This window comes from Lasioglossum baleicum, chromosome 16 (genome assembly GCF_051020765.1).
Source record: "Lasioglossum baleicum chromosome 16, iyLasBale1, whole genome shotgun sequence".
In the NCBI taxonomy this organism is placed as follows: Eukaryota; Metazoa; Arthropoda; class Insecta; order Hymenoptera; family Halictidae; genus Lasioglossum; species Lasioglossum baleicum.
The window spans coordinates 3,942,157-3,963,362 of NC_134944.1; the positions used below are offsets into that span (position 1 = coordinate 3,942,157).

General features: G+C 41.5%; 1 protein-coding gene across 2 annotated transcripts in view; it reads right to left on the reverse strand.

The window, feature by feature from the left end:
• Positions 1–20,761, reverse strand: part of Timeout (circadian regulator timeout) — a 210,896-nt gene extending 190,135 nt beyond the window's left edge. Inside the window, exons 1-15 of one of the 2 annotated variants that reach the window (XM_076441354.1) lie at positions 20,591–20,761; positions 20,154–20,285; positions 19,919–20,072; positions 19,659–19,839; positions 19,455–19,586; positions 19,291–19,386; positions 18,675–18,838; positions 17,343–17,460; positions 15,982–16,241; positions 15,234–15,366; positions 14,991–15,145; positions 13,244–13,377; positions 13,022–13,172; positions 11,108–11,188; positions 3,279–3,376 (exon numbers count right to left, since the gene is read on the reverse strand). In XM_076441354.1, coding sequence (XP_076297469.1) covers positions 3,279–3,376; positions 11,108–11,188; positions 13,022–13,172; positions 13,244–13,377; positions 14,991–15,145; positions 15,234–15,366; positions 15,982–16,241; positions 17,343–17,460; positions 18,675–18,838; positions 19,291–19,386; positions 19,455–19,586; positions 19,659–19,839; positions 19,919–20,072; positions 20,154–20,247 — 1,951 coding nt within the window. In that variant the 5' untranslated portion in view covers positions 20,248–20,285; positions 20,591–20,761. Of the gene's footprint in view, positions 1–3,278; positions 3,377–11,107; positions 11,189–13,021; positions 13,173–13,243; positions 13,378–14,990; positions 15,146–15,233; positions 15,367–15,981; positions 16,242–17,342; positions 17,461–18,674; positions 18,839–19,290; positions 19,387–19,454; positions 19,587–19,658; positions 19,840–19,918; positions 20,073–20,153; positions 20,336–20,590 lie in introns of both variants that reach the window. The other variant, XM_076441353.1, reaches the window with a different exon arrangement.
• Positions 20,762–21,206: the final 445 nt, after the last annotated feature.

Genomic DNA, 21,206 nt, shown 5'->3' on the forward strand with positions numbered 1-21,206 from the left:
AGGGTTGGCTGATTAAAGCGTTTAGTTTGGAAGGTAAAAAGTTCCAGGATATTTAAACTGACACTAATAAAAAATCTGGTATAATCATAGACGTTTTTTAACAAGTTCTGCCGCTCATTTTTCATATAATAATCCGCGACGAATCAGTTTCGCACGTAACGCGCCACCAGTTTGGTGACACTCTGTGTATTAATCTATGCACATGACATTTCGGTCGAAAATATTCGATGCCTGCAGCACCAGCGTACAGGCAAGCCGTACAATTAACGTCAATCAATCTGCGAGGACGATATACGTCGCACTAGTAACATAAAACGCATACATTCTCACCCCCCCCCCCCCCCAGTCCAGTAAAATATATACAGAACCATTATCACTGTAACGTTAACAGATGAACAGGAAGCTACAGGGTACATTTTTAAAAGCGCCTCATTATTACATCCGGCGAACACATTTTGAAATATTAACCTGCAGTAAGACTGGATAACTTCATTTATTTATGGCACGTGTTGTTGGACAATTGCTTTCGCCGCGAGTGTTGTGCAAACCAATATTTACTGCGTTATTAATCATTTGATAAAACTCGGTTTTACAGCTGTCGTCCATTAGCTGTTAAATATTCAATAGTAATATAATATAATATCATTATTGTACTTTATTCATTCAAATCTATTTCAATTTTCCTTTATTTCATTCTACCGAATTGTAGAATCCGCTCTTCTCGTGTTAACACAGTTCGGATATTGAAAGATCCTTTTTGTAAATTAATAAAGCGAGATGAAGAACGGTACTGCGACAAAAAAAAATCCCTCGAAGCACGGGAAACGGAGGGTATCTTCAATTTTTCAACGGAATTTAGGTCAATTTTGATATTGTTAGAACAGTTCCGATTGTTCACGCTACCGTATAAAATCGGGAGCTTCTGTTATAACTTCCGATACGTGCGGAATTCCCGAAAAATGTTTCAACTAAAACGTTTGCTCGGTTTCATACCGGATACGTACGAATATTTCGAAATTTAACCCACACTGTTTAGCGAGTATTTTACAATGCAGTTTGGGACAAAATTATTGCGATCCCGTTAACGTGTTAGTGAATATTGGTGTACAACATTTAGGGCGAAATATCCGGCGAGATTCGATTTCATAAAATATTTAATAAAGTTCAGCAGGGCTTTTATTTTATTTGAAATACAATATGTCAATAACCTTGTATCAATAAACCAATATTTTATACGATGCTCAATAAGCTCGGAGCTTTTCGATGTGCGGCTGATATTTTCTTAACAAATACAGATCGATATAATATTATCCGAGGAAGAGAAATTTAATGATCAAGTGCGCAATGCTTCAACAACATTTGTGCGTTTTATGTGAAACTTGTGTCGAAAGAATTTCTTTTCCCGCTCGAGTTCAAAAAATGTCCAAGAAAAAAACGCTATTTTGTTTAATTCAATTGTCTAATTTACTGATATTGTTAGACCCGTTGCTATGGCCATACCCTATCTACGGCCATATTAAGACTAGTCCCCCCACTCTACCTTCCCCTTCTCCAACGCTACGGTCACGTGACTAATCCGACACTGGCAGAGAGGGGGTAACATTTTCCCCTCAATTAGACTCGTTTCCAGGATTGCAAGGGTGCGATAATGCAAAGAGGAGTTTTTCAGTAGTGAAAAGCGCTAGATAAAAGATCAATATACGCCGCAGTCGCTCCCAAATTTTCTATTTTTAATTTTACGAGGCGTAGTTCGTATTATTCGCCAATTATTCCGCCAAATAATGCAAATTACGCCCCGTGAACGTAAAAAGTGGAAATTTGGGGACGATTGCGGCCTAGATTCATCTTTTGTCTCACGCTTTTGACTAGTGAAAACCCCATCTTTGCATTATCGAGAAATGAAAAAATGCACCCCCTTAATGATTCGCTGCAAATCCATCGCAGCATTCCTATTGGGAAAGATCGGCCCTAATCTCTGTGAGACCGCGGTTATAGTTATTAAATCGCGGCGAGGAACAAAAGGGCAAGTGAACAGCTGCAGCACGCCATTGAAACCGTTCAGAGCGGCGGCGGCGGCTATTGTTAAGCCGTTAATAAACATAGATAAATACATACCGGAAGCTGGAACGTCATGGAAATCTCGGCGCTCCGCGTGCACCGTAGTTATTCATACATAAATTAGAAGCGCGAAATGAATACCGACGTAGTGTTTAATTAAATTTGTGTCATGATGTACGTGCCAGTTATTACAAACCGCTCCCGCGGGGGATTCCCCTTCAGTGGGATTACGTGTTTATAAGTTTTTCCTCTTTTTTAGATCTCTCTCTCTCTCTCTCCCCCTCTCTTTCTCTGCTCGGCAGCAGCATCTGGCGGCGTGTTAATTTATTTTTACGGAAATTTAAGCAGCGGGGGAGGGCAACGAATATCGACGCTGGACGCCTGCTGAGGGTTTAAACGTACGTCATTACATGTTTAATTACGCGCGAGTTTGTCGCAGGAAAGCATCCACGGTAATCCACCGTGCCGATTACACGCGAGGCGACGCTTTGCGAAATATCCACGAGGAAACGCACTTTCAGCACGGGAAAAATCCTGCCGATGAAATCTAACGAACGTTCTAGAAAATGATCGGTTAAATCGTGGAAATTCGCGAATGGGTTAAACGATTCGTGGCCAAGCCGAGCTAACTCGATCCCGGGACTAATACGCCGGACAGTTAATTACGAGACGGTCTTGTATTAAATTAGCCGGCTTATTACTTTCGGGTCCGGCGTGTAATAAGGGAGTTTCTACTTCATAATCGCGCCGGGTCGCCAAAAGTATCGTCCGGGAGTTTCTCACGGGGCTGTGTGTACAGTGAATATAATTTTCTCGATAAATCCAAGTTCTACGGGATGGAGGGGCAATCCCCATGGGGATTGGCGGGAGGACGGGGGTCGGCAAAAACTAGTAACGACCAGTGCTTTCAAAGTACGAAGTTTTAACTTTATCTCAAGCTGTCTACCGGAGATTGCAAATATATGTCGTCTCGTTTCCGAGAATCTCGTTAACACGATATTTTTCAGAATTTCATTTAAAACGATCTTCCGAGGCAGCTTTGCATCAGCCAGCGTAAAGTAACTTTTTCTAGTGATTTTCAGAGTTCGGTGTAGCGTGCGAAGAATTCGCAGAACACTGGCCCCGCAAATTATCCCGAATTCATGCGAGATGTTCTCCGACGCTTTTGATTCGCGGAATAAGCATTCCGCGCCGGTTACAATAAGTTGAAAGCTACTCACCGCCCAAATCGGCGAAGAAGATCTCGCGCAGCGCCAGGAACTCCTCCTCAGACGTGATGTCCGCTCTACCGAAGCAGTCGTTCTCCGGCCAGACCTCCCTGAAATTCATTTCAGCACGTTAGATGCCTAAGTCAGTGAAAACAGCATCTTATTCCACAATTTCCAGGTTTCAACAAAACAACCCACTATTCACAGGTGTGACAGTCACTGACAGACTAAATAACAATTCACTTGTCTATTGGATTGGGTAGAACAGATGAAAGAAATTAACATATCCTTTCTACATAAATTGCAGGAATTAAGGTTTATATTAGATCTGCATTAGATGAGGAATGGCGCCCCCGGAGGCACTGACATCGCAAATAAATTCGATGAAATTCAAGTGGATTGGGAACCAGCTGCACCCTCGACTTCCTGGGAGTCTTCCTTGCTTTCTATCCGTTCTCTTCGGGTTGCAAGGGCGACATCTTCTGCCCTCGTATACAGGACTCTATTTATCCGAACCGGGGACTCCATTGACAAAATGACCAATTTACCGAATCCGGGTGTCGTATGAATAAAATAGTAAAAGTTGCTTTTCGCAAGATGTACACACTTATACATACTGGACGTCTTGACAATCCGGTTGTCGTATGAATAAAATAGTAAAAGTTGCTTTTCACAAAATGTACAATTTATACATGCTGAATGTCCTGACAATCCTGTTGTCGTATGAATAAAATGGTAGAAGTTGCTATTCACAATATGTACACATTTACACATGCTGGACATCTTGAAGATCTTCTCGACGCCAGTGCTGTTTGGATAAGTGACCAATTTACGGAATCCGGTTGTCTTAATAAAACAGTAAAAGTTGCTTTTCACAAAATGCACACATTTACACATGCTGAACGTCTTAACAATCCAGTTGTCGTATGAATAAAATAGTAAAAGATGCTTTTCGCAAGATGTACGCATTTATACATTCTGAACATCTTGACGCCAGTGCTGTTTGGATAAATGGAGGCTGACTGCGTCCTGCAGGAACGTGTGTGTGTACGTGGATGATCATGGTAGTCAAGGTAAAGGTGGATGGAAGAATAGAGGGTCGGGGGCTTGAGCACTTGACGCAAGCAGCTGGATGTTGGTGTAGATCGTGGTGAGACTCTCGTGCCCAAGGGAGTACCTTCTACGAGACCCATTCAGATTGCCACTCGGACTCTTCTCTTCTCTCCTCTTCACTCTTTCTGCCTCCCTTCTACCCATCCGCTGGCCCTCTCACAGTCTTCTTGTCTTATTATGGATGTATACTGCGCTCAAGACAACGAAACGCATCATTAACCTGTATCGTCGCTCTAATCGTGTTCTGCAGCACGTGACCCACTTTTCCCAAGCGCAATTTCACCGAGACACTCGGCTGTCCTGAATTGATGAATATTGTCAATGTCTAGTGTCTGAGCTGTTCGCTATTAATTACGTGAACTTGAAGGTCTCGGAACTATTTCGGAGGCTATTGTCTCCCTTTTCTCAGACTGGTGTTAGGCTTGCTCGTTACAAGACATTGCTAACGAGAAAATGTCACGTTAGGAATGAAGGCTTCGGCAGGATGATTGGAAGGATGATTGACGTTAAAGTGTTGGGTTAGTTAGATAATAGAGGGTATATGAAATTTATAAAAATCAGTAGTGAACAGATGCATTGTCAATTTTTTACTGATATATCGACATTACTCTTCAATGTCCGCGCTGCGAAGGAGTATTTGCATGCTCCTCATGAATATTTAAATTTCATTCATTACGATACTGATTAAATTTTAATTGCTTGTGATAGGAATCCGTCTATGCATTTTTCCTATAGCCAATTATTGATGCATAGTCTTTTAAATCGCAGTTTTATATTATCTAGTAAAAGTAGGAGTGATTTTTCAATATCGTATCGAGCCTGTAGCGATAGTAGAGGTTTTCAGGATCGATAAAACTGCTTGTAGTTTGCAACAAGATTCGCTGCAGATCATATTAGTCTTTTAAATCGTATAAAATTAATGCGTCTAGAGAGAGTAGAATTATTTTTCAATATCGTGTCAACCCTATAGCGATAGTAGGATCTTTTCAGGATCGATAAAACTGCTTGTGTTTTCAACAAGATTCGCTGCAGATCATTAGTCTTATAAATCATATAAAAGTAATGCGAATAAAGTAGAATTATCTTTCAATATCTCATTAACCCTGTAACGACAATGGAGGTTTTCAGGATCGATAAACGCTTGTGTTTTCAACAAGATTTACCCTGCTGATCGTCCGCTGTGAAAGGTTGTGAAGTATTTAGAGGTTGTGGGAGCACGCTTGGTTGTCATTGAAAATTATATTCGACTAGAGGACCGCAGAGCTATTGATTGGCCGCAGGACAGAAACGTTGTCCTTCCGTAAAACCTTTTGCAATTTCATAAGGTCCGGAAAGAACCGGCTCGTTTCGCGAAACTTTTATTCCCTGTGAGAATCCAAAAGCGTCAGGGAAAGGCGAAAGTCGATGTACGTGACCAGAGGACAAAGGTAAAATCACGCCTTCACCTTGGCGTAGCACTCATGAAAAAGAGTGTAGTTAATGGTGGAGGATTCCTAACACTGTGCTAGATGGTGGGCTAGCTTTTCAGGAAGTCGCCGTCTGCCTTGAATTTTCATTAAAAAACTGCTGCACGTAGAAATATTCTGAAAGGTGGGAATCTTCAAAGAGAACCGTCAGGACAGAGGAACGTGATTGAACACGAAGACGACGTTACCAACATACAGAGAATCTTCGGTTGCTAGATGAACTTGGATTTCCATATATTCAACCTTGATTTTCTCTATCAACGTTGCCGTGGAGACTAGACACGCCGATGGTGCCACAGAAGAGAAGGTAAGTGGAGGTTCAACTAAATAAGAATCAATTTATTTCGTCTTAAATGCAAGGGTGCGAGATTTGCCTTCCCTTTTCTCGCAAGAAATAAAATTTATAGATGTAGATACATAAAATCTATAGATATGGATCAATCTAGGGCGCAGTCGCCCCCGAATTTCCTATTTTTATGTTTACGAGGCGTTATTTGCATTATTTGACAGCACGTAGCAGAATAATGCAAGTTACGCTGCCGACTATTGCAAATAACGCCTCGTAAACTTAAAAGTAGGAAATTTGGGGGCGACTGCGCCCTAGATTAATCTTTTACCTAGCGCTTTTCACCACTGAAAACCCCAATCTCTGCATTATCCAGAAATGAGAAGATGCAACCCTGGAAACGAGTCTACCCCCTTAAACGAGCAGAACTTCCCGAGAAAAAATTTTAATCGAAAATTTTCAGGAGAGGCTGTGCTTCTGCAATTTTACGAGGTGCAAGATTTACGAGTGGAAGATCGTGTTACCATGAAAAGTATAATAATAGAGGCGGAATGGAGTACGAAATCCGTATACGTCGTTTTCCGGGTCGCGGGTCAGAAAAGTCTATCTGCCGAAGTTTCGCGGAAAAGTGCGAAATGCCCAAGTTGAAGGAAGAATCCAATAAGCGGATGGCGGAAGGGCGAAGACGCAGACGAAGAGACTGAAGGGTAATGGGAGGGTAGGTGCGTCGTCGGTGTCCTGTCCCCGGGCAGAAGAAGTGGCTCGTGCGGGGGTCGCTGCTGGTGGCTGTCTGAATAGAAATCCAGCACCATACAATCCCCATTATCCCTCGATTTGAAGTCCCGCGACAATGGAATCTCTGAGACGCGCCACAACCAACCTCTCCCTATCCCGACCCCTCGAACTAGCTCTTTTGCCAGACACGGAACGAATAATTTCGACGCGTCGGTTCTCGCCCTTGACACTCCTAAGACATCCGGGGCCGGGTTCCATCGTTTAACAGATCAGGTGGCTCGACTCATTAAACGCGTGATTGCAAGCGCCTCGACCTAAATTATCGAAATCACGCTACCTCCACCGCCGACAGAGACAGGTACCAGTTGCACTTCAATTTTGAAATCCGCGAATTATATAATTAGTAATTTGCATTCGTTTTTAATGTACCCTTAGCAGCGCCATTAAAAATTGCTGCACCATTATTCAAAATATTCGATGTCTAATCAATTGCTAAACATTTAGGTATTGTATGAGGTATTATACCAACTTCATATTCATAAGAAATGTTTAATTTTCGAGTTAAAATAGCACCGAGTGCAAAGGATTAGCACTAAACCTACCAACGCTCGTCAAATAACCGGTTTCTGGTTTTCTATTTCGCAATTATTGAAATTACTAGCGTAATTCCCGTTGAAAAGCACTTGATCCTGAAGGATTTCCGGGATAAAAGCATATTGAAGCATCCCTTTGAGCTAACGGCTACCTGTGTTTCAACTTTCTATGTCTTCTGTGTTTCCAGAAGAAACGATTATACACATTTTTGTATCGAAGCGCATATTACGATAAAAATCACGGAAAAAGAGATTCTATGATGTGATTTTTATAAGGCAACACTGTGTCAAGTGAATGAGGAGCGTGGCGAGGGGCGTCGCGTCGTCGAGCCGATTTTTCAAGCAGGAATAGGACACTGTTGATCAAGAGCAGCACTCCTCGTTTAACTCAAAAAGGGAGGCGAAAGCTGCGCTTCTTCTCCTTAATTATCCTGTGACTTTGAGTTATCCAACCCCGTGCCGAAGTCGGCGCGCTTCGCTCGTGAAGCGAGATGCAGACAGTATAAGTAGAAAATTAGAGGGGTCGAGTCGGTATCCAAACGATGGGGAGTATTTGCTAAGCAAACGAAACACGATCACCAGAGGATTCCTCCTCTCCCTCTTCAAGGGCAAGCTGCGCATAAAGCATGCATAGCGGGGGAGACCGGAGGAATCATCCGAGAGTATTAAAAATGTTTATCGCAATATTACCGGCATTACCATACGCGTGTTATTAATATCCCACCGAGTTTCAGCCTATGTCTATACAAGGCACAGTCAACAATCCACCGGGCTCCTTTTATCCTGTTATATGCACAAGGTCGGCAAGATGCAGATGCCTCCATTGTGTACCACAGCCATGGCGAACCTTACCCCATGAAATGGACGGCGGAATATTACGGACAATCTCCTAAAGTACCCCGTGGAAGCACTGTGATGAGGATACCGCCTAAAGAAAAATCTGTAAGAGCGGCTGTACAACCCCCACCCCACCTGCCTCTCCCAACGGAGCTTTACGGGGAAGATCGGTCGGGGATGAGGCCGTTTTTTGCTCAGGGTAGAAAACGGCGACAACATTAACCCCTTGAAATCGGAGCTATTTTAACTCGAAAATTAACATTTCTTACGACCTAGGATAATTCCATTGTATGTTTTTTTAAATTTTGTGGACATGAAATTGATATAGAAATTGATAAGAAAAAACCGTATAAAACTTGGATTCGTCAAATAAATAGAAATTAAATGTGTTACTCAAAACTTGTGTTAATATAATACGTAAAGCAACTTGGTTGACTCAGATGTATATTTGGTTGCCGTTGTATGTGCTGTTGTCGCCATAGTTCGTTCAGAATTCAAGTGGTACGACTTGAGCAACCTTACCCTAATACCTTATACTACTTAAATCTTTAGTAATTGGTTAGATCCCAACAATATTGGGAAGCGATTCTGAATCACCACTCGAGTGCTAGGGGTTAACAGAAGTTCATTGGTCCTCGCGTAACTTCATCCGAATGGATTTGAACCTGCTGGCCAATGACCACCCGAGGCAACGTACTGTGAATAAAGGAATATTCAGTACAAAGTACCATCGAAAGAACGGATAAATTTGCATAGTTATTGAAAGAAGCGGCGCGCGTCCGAAGACCCGGCCAGCAATTAACATTCCACCGCGAGGTTCACTTTTAACATGCAATTCGGTGCACCGGGTATAATCGGGCTCGAGCTGCTGCAAGCGCAAGGTAAATCCTTTGACAGGGAAGTGAGCACAAAGAAATTGTTTTCACATCGACGGGTTCATCTCCAAAGAATACGCCCCTCCTGCGAAACCATTGAAGTGACGATTAAGGCTACCGGCTAGAAGGATCGATGAGGCAGAATGGAGAAACAACTTGACGGAGGGACTAGACTCATGGGTATATTTAACAGCCGGGGCACTTCAAAGGGATAGAGTTCAGCGGCGCTCGGTAGTCCAGGACTCGCAGATGAATTAACGCATATAGACTACCGCCGCGCCGCCGCCGCGCCGGTTACAAGAAGGAAGTATGCCTTTCGGTTTTAATGTAATGTAAATACAGCCATGCGCAAACACGCGGAGAGCTTGTTGGTCAATTAATTGGCTCGGAGCCGCGCGGAGGAAACGAACGTTTAAGTTAAATGAACGCGATTTCGATGAAACGCGACGGCCTTGAACGGCCGAAATCAACGGCCGACACTAACGAGAGCTTTCACTTCTGAACGGCGAGCTGGTGGACGCTCGAAGCGTCGCCGTTAATATTTTATCGAAAGTTCACGTGCGACTGCTTCGGTACCATGTCCTTATCGATCCAGCTTTCATTCAGCTGCGTGAATGGAGACGCAGCCTGTGATCGCTGTCGCGTTCATGGTATTTTCATCAACGAAGCATAAAATTTTGAATTTCATCAAAAAAAGGAATCTGTGCGAAGTTTGAGTGCCTACAGATAAAACGGGAAAAAAACACGAGAATAGAAACATTTTTGAAACTCAAAAATATATATATAATAAGTCCCGCAAGTTCAACAAAATACACAATCTTCGGTAATGTCTCTTGATAGAAGATAATGAAACCATACTTGAATTCTCAAATTTCAGAAAAGATTTTGTGGAAAACCGTTTGTTTTACGAACAAAAGTAATAGGACATTTCGACGCGGTAAATAGCTTAGAAAATATTCGAGAAGAACGACTTGATCAGGACTATTGAATTGAATTCTTGGAAAAACAAACAGCTTATCATATCACTCACAACTGCCATTGATTTATCGTCGCATTTTTACTAGCAACCGGTGGACCCAGAGTTTCCTGGTGTACGGTAGATATAGAGCGACAATACATCGGCTGTCTGCTTACTTTCTAGTACCATTGAAATATGTTTCATTGTTTGGCAAAACAATGCTTTCACAAACCATCCATCTAGTACAGCATTTACTCTCTCTCAACTGCGCACCTTTTATCGTCGCTTAAGCGTGCACAACTCGACCGCGAAAGAGACAAGGGTCAGCGCGCGAATGAAGAAGAAGAAGACAATGTCGTTTCACGGTGTGGAGTCAAAAGTAATAAGGTTAGAACTAATTAAGCCCGAGTTGCCCAAATTATTCTGCATCTATAAACACGAAATATTACGAGAATTCATTGTCGATAACGAGCAACAGGGAAAAGTAATATTCATCTTCGCAGCAGAGCTCCTCGATAGAATGAAATTTTCAACTGGCTGCATTGTAAAAGGACTGGAAAATTAGGGCAAGAAACAATTTTTAATTAAATCCCTTTAAATTCCTCTTATTATAAACACTACGATGCTTCGAATAAAGGAGCGTTCTAAAATTAAACATTCATTCCATCACTTTCCCGGATCAAATGAATGTTCCACTCTAGCAGTTTCTGAAAGACGTTCGATAATTAAAGCGAATGTAGCGCTGTAAAAGACAAAGGCAGGTGACAACTGACATATCAAACGAGCCGAAGCACAAAGGAGAGTGCTAGTCGTTAACTATGCTACCTGTACGCGTCGCGTTCAGCATAGAATGAACTTGCAAATAAAATATCTCGTTGATCTTGCTGGCAACAACGCAATCGCCGAGGGATTAAAAATAACGAGCAGCTGGCTGCTCAAGGAATTGATTTTCGAAAAAAAAACAAACGAATATCTTACCTCGCAGCTCGAATAAGACCGATGGATTGCTCGAGAAACTTCGTGCGTAACAGTTTCTGAATTTTCTTCATAGCTTCGACTCTGCAAATAGAACAACGGAGTGCGGATTGTACAACGAAGATCGATGTGCAGGGAGTAATTTTTGATTTCTCGCTGTATCGATGCTGCATCGAGACTGAGCGAGAAAAAGTTGTTGGAAAGATTGATTTTTCCAATGTATCGCAATTGTCGTACCAAGTGTAAGGCCGTCCACACACGGGTCGATCGTCGATTCGGTCGACGCGATTCCAGTCGCATGCGATTCCCCCCTCCACGTGACTTCCAATGCAAATGAATGGAGAGCCACACACGGGTCGATTCGTAGTCGACTGAAATCGGCTCGACTGAAATCGCGTCCGTCGCATGAACCATCCACACACGGGTCGATCGTCGATTCGGTCGACGTTATTCCAGTTGCATGCGATTCCCCCTCCACGTGATTTCCAATGAAAATAAATGAAGAGCAGCACATTGAAATCGCCGCGATTCTAATCGCGTGCGATCGGCAGCGAAGTTGGAAAATCGCGTGGATCGTACGATTCGCGCGACTCATGGAGGTAAGTTTGTTCAGTTCATGTAATTTAAATGATTTGGCCATTATTTTTTGTAGTTTGAGTGCATTGCACTCTTCGATGTGGTCTATGTATTTAGGTTACATAGGTTATTATTTATTTATTATCTTTTTTTATGTTATTACGCATAGTAATAACATTCAGGTAAGCTTTTTATTTACATAGTTGAATATAATCATGTAGGTTTATGAAAAACAAAAACAAAAGGCAAAGTCTTCTCAGGTCGATTTAATCCGGAAGTATTACCACTTGGTATATTGAGCGAAGATTGAGGGAAATCTGTTGAACTTCCACCAACCTCATCTATGAGGAGCAATGCTCATCTGAGGAGTTACAAAAGGAGAGCTTTGCTCCTCATAGATGAGGTTGGTGGAAGTTCAACAGATTTCCCTCAATCTTCGCTCAATATACCAAGTGGTAATACTTCCGGATTAAATCGACCTGAGAAGACAACTCCCTAAGAACACTCCCACTCCACAGAAAATTGTACAACAGTTTATCAATCCCTGTGACTTCAATTTTTTTTTACTTTGCCTTTTGTTTTTGTTTTTCATAAACCTACATGATTATATACAACTATGTAAATGAAAAGCTTACCTTAATGTTATTAGTATTTTATTAGTTATAAAAAAAGATAATAAATAAATAATAACCTATGTAACCTAAATACATAGACCACATCGAAGAGTGCAATGCACTCAAACTACAAAAAATAATGGCCAAATCATTTAAATTACATGAACTGAACAAACTTACCTCCATGAGTCGCGCGAATCGTACGATCCACGCGATTTTCCAACTTCGCTGCCGATCGCACGCGATTAGAATCGCGGCGATTTCAATGTGCTGCTCTTCATTTATTTTCATTGGAAATCACGTGGAGGGGGAATCGCATGCGACTGTTCATGCCACGGACGCGATTTCAGTCGAACCGATTTCAGTCGACCACGAATCGACCCGTGTGTGGCTCTGCATTCATTTGCATTGGAAGTCACGTGGAGGGGAATCGCATGCGACTGGAATTGCGTCGACCAAATCGACGATCGACCCGTGTGTGGACGAAATCGCGTCCGCCGCATGAATCGTACATGACGAGCAAGACGTACGAACTTCACGACGCGATTACAATCGACCCGTGTGTGGACGGCCTTAAAGTAAACACTTGAATGAATTTAGAAAAATATTTAATATTATTCAATGATGTAGTTTCCATTATTTGTAAAACTTGTTGCCATTTTTACAAGCATAATTACCTGCTCATTTAAAATACAACAGAACTTCCTCTCCAACGTAACAAACTTACTTTTGATCTTCGATCGGCACGTCCAATGTCGCGTCAAATGGCACAACTTCCGGTATCGTCCCTTCCCGCATCACGACGGACAACTCGGGGCCAATCTCGTCCCAGCGTTCCTCCATGGTCCGTGGCGCAGGTTGTTCTTTCTGCACAGTTCCTGTTCGGGGCCCCCGACGTGAACAAATTTATTCGAACTTTTAACTAAAAGCAACGAGAGCCGACTCTTACTTTTCTTGCCGGAGCTCTTCTGCCGTTTCCGCTTCAACTGTTGCACTATTATCCCGCGACTACTCTTCCCGCAGTAATTGCTCAGCATCTTCAGGAAGATGTGCGCCGTCGTGACAAGGTCGACCAAGTATTGGCTGCGGAGGTAACGAAATTTTTCTCAGAAAATGCAGAGCGTGTCTCCGGTTCGCTTGGATAGTCAATTACATTGTATTGTGCAGTCAGACTTGTAAACTGTTTATTTGGAATTGTACAAATACACTACCGTGCAAAAGAAAGAAGCACCCGGTATAATTATAACAATATCTTTATGTAGAAATTGTATTGCGCAATGATTGATTTATTGCATTTAAAGTATTAATTAGCCCGCAAACAGCGGTATCCTTTTCAAAACTGACTGTGTTCTTATTTGATTTTTTACGCTTTTCTATCGAATCTGGTCGGGTGCTTCTTTCTTTCGCACAGCAGTGTATTTGGAATGCGTGGTCGAATGAAGAACACAAAAAACTGGTTCTGCGAACGAATTTACAAGTTTCCGAAGTTCGTGAAAATTCTTAAACGTCATCCTCGAACCCGAACAATACTTGTCACTGAATTAATACAGTCTGCCGTGCGTAGAGTTTCAAAGTGGTAACATTACGAACGAAGTTTAGTGCAGCCGTCAAGTCTTGTTTTCATCACTGTCAGCAGGATGTCACAGTGGCGACGATACCGCGGGTAAGGCGCATCGGCCTTACATTTCCGCAGTGGAAATCCTCGGAAAACCCGTCAAACTCGCGGAAACTTGAACGCCCGTCGCCTTTTCCCATTTCGCCAGCCGGAAGGTCGATAAAAGTTGTTTATTCCACCAAGAAGCGCGAAAGAAGAAGAAGAAGAACCAGACAATGGCATGGGGGGAGGAGAGAGGGAGAGAGAGTCGACGAGGGCGAGGAGGAAGAGCATTAAAGAACCAAGGAAGTGGGTGCAGGAGTAGCTCCCTCGTTGTTCGACCCGATTGATTTGGAAGTGAATCAATCTGTCTGCCTAGATAAAACCTTTTTGGCAAACAGTTTTTTTCATTTTACGCTTTTATCCGACCCGATAAACTGATGCCAGGAACACGGGCCGATATACAAGCATCAATCTTCGAACATTCCACTTATTCCATCTCATCTGCGCTTACCAATTCTGATCTCTCGGGGCTATAGTGGCTCGCTATAATACATTCAACGGAGAACGACTTTCTCACATTTTTATTCGAATTTTATGGTAAGAATTAGCGACCACACTTTCAGAACTCGTCATCAATCTCTGTTACCCCGAAACCGGTCTAGAAAAAGCTGATGGAAGTTATTAATCACTTTCACCGAAGTGCGACTTGCAATTTTAATTACTACAGGTTGCATCCTTGATTAATGACAAGTTGCGCTAATGCACGCGCCGGAATGACGCCCGAGAAGTTCCCCGAAGAACTTGGCCATTTAATCGGAGAACCAATTCCTATTAATTAGTGGGTCGTTTAAACACTAATGCTGATTAAAGAACTTTTCTAACAGTCTTGCTTTGTCTTGTTATTCCTGTACAGTTGTTAAAATTCATGGAAAGCATGAAATGGTGGAATAGAGGTTTTTCTGGTCGGTGGAAATTCAATGATTTTTCCGAGGTCGAAATGATGCCCGACTGCACAATGCAACTTTCTCGACGAAAATCTATGTGTGTCAAGCACGCTTTCAGATTAAAAAGTCGTGTTTCCTTTTGTTTTGATACGAACCGTGACATTCTCACCTCCTCGAAGTTCAGAAGCTGGGAAAGAATCGTTTCCCGATATTCCGGAACATAAAATACGTTACTCTTAATGACTCTGCTAGATTCTCGAACACCACGGTCTGCGCTTTGATCCATTGCCATTAAGGTGTGCAGAAGTTCCTAAAACGAGGGGTGGGAGAAAAAAGACGTATTTCCTTTCAGGAATCGCATCAAAGCGAATATATCTACCGGAGATCTTGTTTCTCACCTGATATGCCTTTAATCCTAAATGTAATCTACGAGACCAAACCGGTACCTTGCCTTTGTCGACGATTATCATCTCGTAATATTGCTCCATTTGCCTTTGCACGAAATGAAATATCTCCGTCGATATTGTCTCGCTGCGAAGAAATATTTCGCCACAGTGGTCAAAGGGAAAATAAGTTCGCGAAATGTTCGTACGGAACTCCCGACAAATCATTCGTACAGATGGAACCGGTTCGTGCAATAAACAAGATTCAACTAAATTGCCTTCTTTCCCTATCTAAATAATGTACATAATCATTACATAATTTATATAATAAATACAAGCTTCCAGCCTGATTTATTCGTTTTATTTTGATTAGATGTAGCTATTCTACGATAATACTCGCATGCAAAATATTAAATATATACATATACTATTTGAATAAATGTGGGAAAAAAGAGATTGGAAAACAATTGCCCCCTTAGATTTAAAAATGTAGAAAATATAGAACGTTTTGGTCAGGTTTGATTTACATGTTCCCCACGTTAGAAAAAATTAGCAATTAGTAGTGTCCTGTATTTTTCGGCGAGATTGGAATTGAATTTTATGACAGCCAGAAGATAGTTAAAAAATGATGTCAGACAGGAACGTAAGGAGATCGACGATGCATAAAACGAGTTTCGAAACTACCCCCGTAGCTCTCACCAGAAGCTATTCAGCGACGATATGCCTCCTTCCATCAGAGAACAGAAAAGTTGGGCCGACTCACCTCACATATTTCACCTCGAACTTGTAATGGCGATTGAACTCCATGAAGAAACGCAACGCCCAAAGATAGCAGGTCGCTTCCGACTGTTCGCCTTGATTTCCCATGATGCATGATCTGGCGTACCTCATCACAGGATTGTAAGCGGCGTTTAAAAACTCGACGCAGAATTCCTTAAGGAACAATCTCACGCTGAGCGTGGAGGAACGTGCGCCTCTCGGATCGCTCATTACGCGTCGATTTTTTGGCCTCGTTAATTTTTTCTGAAGAAGATGAATTTGTTATCGTCCCGGTCGAAAAAGTACAAAATGATATCAGTAGTTCCACGGAAGAGCAGTAACTCCCTTTAAGGTGGTAGACTCGTTTCTCGATAATGCAAAGATGGGGGTTTTCAATCTAGGCCGCAGTCGCGCCCCCAAATTTTCTATTTTTACGTTTACAAGGCGTAATTTGCATTATTTGGCAGCATGTAGCTACTAAAATACGCAGCTTTTTGGGGAAAAAAATTAAAAATAGGAAATTTGGGGGCGACTGTGGCCTAGATTGATCTTTTATCTCTCTCTTTTGGTTACTGAAAACCCCCACTTTGCATTATCGAGAAATGAGAAGAAATCCTAGAAACGAGTCTGCCCCTTAAAGGAACCTGAGGAAGAAACAACCAGGGCTGCGCGACGCGGGCACTCGTAAAAGCCCCTTGTAACAGAGTCGGATAAATATCCGGCATATTACAACGCTGCCGTAAAGGGGACCGGTCTTATTTTTTATGTGACAATTCCGTGAAAAGCCAGAGGAAACAAAAAGGGAGACGAAGGGTAGGTAGATCGTGGCGGGTGGAATTTCATAAAAGATATGGCGGTAGTCAGTAATCACTTCAATTCGGCTAGCCGACAGGCATGTGACCCACTGGATTTATGACAGTTCATAATGAAACGAGCTATGTAGAGAAGCTACCCGGCTAGGAAAAGTTTCTCTGTGCTCGAATGCGGATGTTCTCCGCGGGAGAAGACGGGTAATAACAGTATAAGGGAGAAAAGGATCTTTCTCTTTCTGTCCGGGGGAGAGAACACAAGAGGCAGAAGAAAAGGAGGAGGAACGGTTCGCGAAAAGAGTGGTGACCCAGTTTTAAATGCTTCAGCACCATTAAGCAAGGAGCCAGTTCTAATTACGCGAGAATAGCCCTAATTAACAGCCGTATTTTCATTCAAATCCAGCCAGCCTCGTTTCCACTTACTCATTAACGAGGACTACCGCCGCGAGAACCAAAGATTAATTGAATGGATCGTTTTCTGGCTTGACACTTCGTTTCCTTCGGCCATATAACACACACAGATAGAAGTTTTTGTAGATATGCGTGGGTGCGTTACCTTCTCCCTGCCGAAATTCAACGCCTCGATCTTCTGATACGGTTTGTGACATAACAGCTGGTTCTCGCCGATTGCTTTCATGTTCTGCACCACGTAAGTACCGCCGAAATGAGAATGCCTAAACGCAGTAAATCGTTGGATCAATCCACTTACAAGCATAAAGAGTCAGAAAAATTTGCAGCAAAGATTTACTGCGGAGTTCAATTCCAAGATGATAAGATCAAATTCAATACATCGACGAATATGAATCGGTATGCATAAGAATGTGCTCTCGGTAGTAATTGAAAAAGAACTGATCATTCAAATCCAATTTCATCCATGACTTCTGAAAATCCAATCAGTGGAATAGAAGGAGGATGTCACTAGCAGACAGTTTACTAAACGACGAGAGCGTATTTTCTTCCTCTGCATTTTTCAGCGCGAGCTGCGCGTTTTCAACGCCTTCCTCGTGTTATTTTTAAACAGCTGACAGCACTGTTCGACGCGCAACCGATCGATAATAAATTCGCGAAACATTAAAATCGTAAGGACAAGTTCATTTATATATTTTTCATGTAAACGTTTCAAGCATTGCGGTTAAAACCTCGGGTTGGTCCCGGTCGTTTTCCCATCGAGTTGTTTATCGACTGGTTCGCGAGGCGACCGCAAAAAGCTCGATCTTTTTAGTGCTTTTGATCCTCTTTCAAGGCGCAAAAAGCTTTCCGGCGAAAGTGTACTGTAGCCGGGCTTGTAACAAAAAGATTCGAATAATGCATGACAGAAGAATGAAACACGCGTTCTTCGGTGGAAGTGGGTGAAAGCATTTCTCTCTATCCAGGGTGCGGTGCGTGGACTTACTTAAAAATCCAGGTCACATTCATTACGCATCTAACGCCGCCGACCACCACCCGCATACATTATTGTTACTTCCGTAAGGATACGACTCATGTTGTAGAACCATTTGTTTCTCCTTTTGCGAGCACGCACTCGCATTTACATTCCCGCATTAAAATGGAAATTACTTGTTGACCCGGTGTAAATGTGCCCGCGTTCTATCATGTGCGCCAAAAGAAATGTACATGTATGTGCACGCACACGTACTCGCCGTACAATCGATGCCATGTACGATCGCAAGATTCGGAATAGGAATTGTTGATCTACGTGTTGAATTGTACCACAGGAAATCGACGCAACTTTAAAAGTAATAACCGTAAAAATTTTCTAATATTTTCATTAAGCGCGTAAAATGCCAGAACTATTTATAATACGTCGAAATATCCGGGAAACCGGCTGCAATTAATACGCTAAGGAAAAATACGCTCAAGAAGGTATTGCAAAAAAGGTAAAACTCACCTAGCACCAGCATACTTTCTTATCCTCTCCATTTTTTCCAGCTTCTCTTTCTGTCGAGCGGCCAACAGCACCGCTTCGTCTTTTTCTTTCTCAGTTGTGCTGCGTTGCAAACCGGAAGTTGCTAACTGATTGGCACTTTGATCGCCCAGCATTGACGACACAATCTAATATTAATAACAATGATAATTATATTAGAAACAATTTTTATACATAGATGCAGAAATTATCGAATAATTATGTTTAAAACCGGAAGTTTCTAATTGACATTAGCACTTTGATCGCTCATCATTGACGACGATGATGTACAAGTATTAATAACTAGACTGCGGATCTTTATGCAAAATAAAAAATGTTTGCATTGATTGCAAGACACAGGAGCCAAATAGAAATTTCTTTCTTCCTTTAATTGTCTTATTAAGCTGAAATGAATACACTGATGCCCTTAAATCTTCGTAATTCGTCCATTGCTTTAAATTGCACGTGCCCATTTGCGTCATAAATGCATAAAATCCGCAGTCTATTAATAACGTTGATAATTATATCAGAAACAATTTTTATAAATAGACTACACTTATGTATAAATAAACAGTGAAATCAACGTTTAATGGCTACATACCTGAAGCGTTTGCAAATGGTACTGTTGTTCACTGTGATTACTAGCAATGAATAATAATAAGTCAACAACCCCCGAAGCATTAAGTGCGAACAACACCTACAGGAAGATATAAATATAATGTTTGAGAGTGAATAAATTACAGAAGATTGCATTTAATGTTGTACCTCATCATGGACACTGGCGTCGTTATCGAGACGTTTTTCATTTTCATCGGGAGGAATTTGTAAGACATTTCTAATAAAGATGAGCATTCTTTCAATCATCATTTCTTTTTCCTCTGTTCTTTCTATGCTATCCTATAATCATTGAAAATAGACAAATGAATCTTTAGCTAACATACATGCTAGCTACGTGGGCTAGACACTTACTACTTTTAGAAGTCTACTCATACGGTTGCTTAATATTGTCCATATGCGATCATCAGTTAACGCTATTTTATACTGTTGTGTGTAAAAAACAAGTTTCTGGTATATACTGCGTTCCATTGTGTCTGTAGGTACTTGTTCGTTGTAAATTAGGAATACCGGACTGGTCAAATTTATGATCAACCTAATTGAATAGATTCAAGATTAATACAGCTCTAGCGGAGCCATAAATAGAATCCTACACAGAACAATCTATTACTTGCCTCAACAGTACATCCCAAAGTTCAATCTTATCGCTATGATCGATGAAGATTTTCATAAGATCTGTCTGAAGCAGCATTGTTTGACCAAGGAACTGACGCACAACGTGGTTGTCGTCGTCCCTTCTCAAATATTTAATCAAATCCTTTATAACATCTATAATTAAGATAATATATTCTTAAAAATTAATATGCATGTAAAAATAATCTCAATTCAGGCAGTAATAAACAGGCTCACCTAAACAATATTTATCTAAATGATACTTATTTCCATCATAATAGCCAAGCGCGCCGCAAGTTGCAGTCAACTCGGTGGAAAGGTAATCTGACATTGTGACTTTGATGCTATAGCAAACAACAATCTAATTTCCTATCAAAACATCAAAACATCATTGTTACGATGAATTTCAATGGAGTTTCCTATAAAACCAATATAAAAACGATGTTAAAACAATATGATTTTACAAAGGCATACCATTTTATAATAAATATATACATCCTACTTCAGTGTTAGATAGTAAATGTTCCGTATTATTATTAACTTTACACACGTTCCTCGCAAAATGCGAACGTGTATTTATACATTGTGCATCGCGCCGGCATGAGCAACATTTGAGGTTAGCACGATTCAAAGGAACAATGTATTTTTAAAATGACATGAACAGCCGTACTTACATTTGCAGCAGCAAGATGGATCGGGAACTAAACAATATCTTGATGCAATCACTTGAAAAACACAACACCTGCGAACAAATTCTAATTAAACAACACAGCGAACATAAACGTCAAACGCAACAGGTGCCGATTCAAGCGCGGGAAACAGTTCCACTGTCAGTCTTACGGGAGATCGTGTCACTCAAATAATTCGGTGCATATTGTGGCTGTGGTAAGAAACAGAATACATACTTATAAAAATATACGGCGTAAAGCAGGGACCGTTACATGGTGTGTACCGCGTTTCCGTGTTTCATAATTCGATAGAAATCAAGATTGTTTACAATAATTTTGTAAAAATTAATTGTGTATTCAAGCGAGCTATTTAGTTTTTACTGATTTAAACTTATTCTTGAATCGTGTTGCCTTCTCGCGATAATTTACTCTCGTGTCGTGACGATCATTTTTTTGAATTTGCTCTTTCTGTTACAGATTCCGCGGGGGGAAGAATAGATCGAAAAATCATATAGATAGCTAAGATCGATACTACGATGCTTTCGATAATCGAAAGCGGGACATAGCATCATGGCGGACTTTCTTCGAGCAGGAGAGGACGTGAGCGTGAGTGCAAATTATA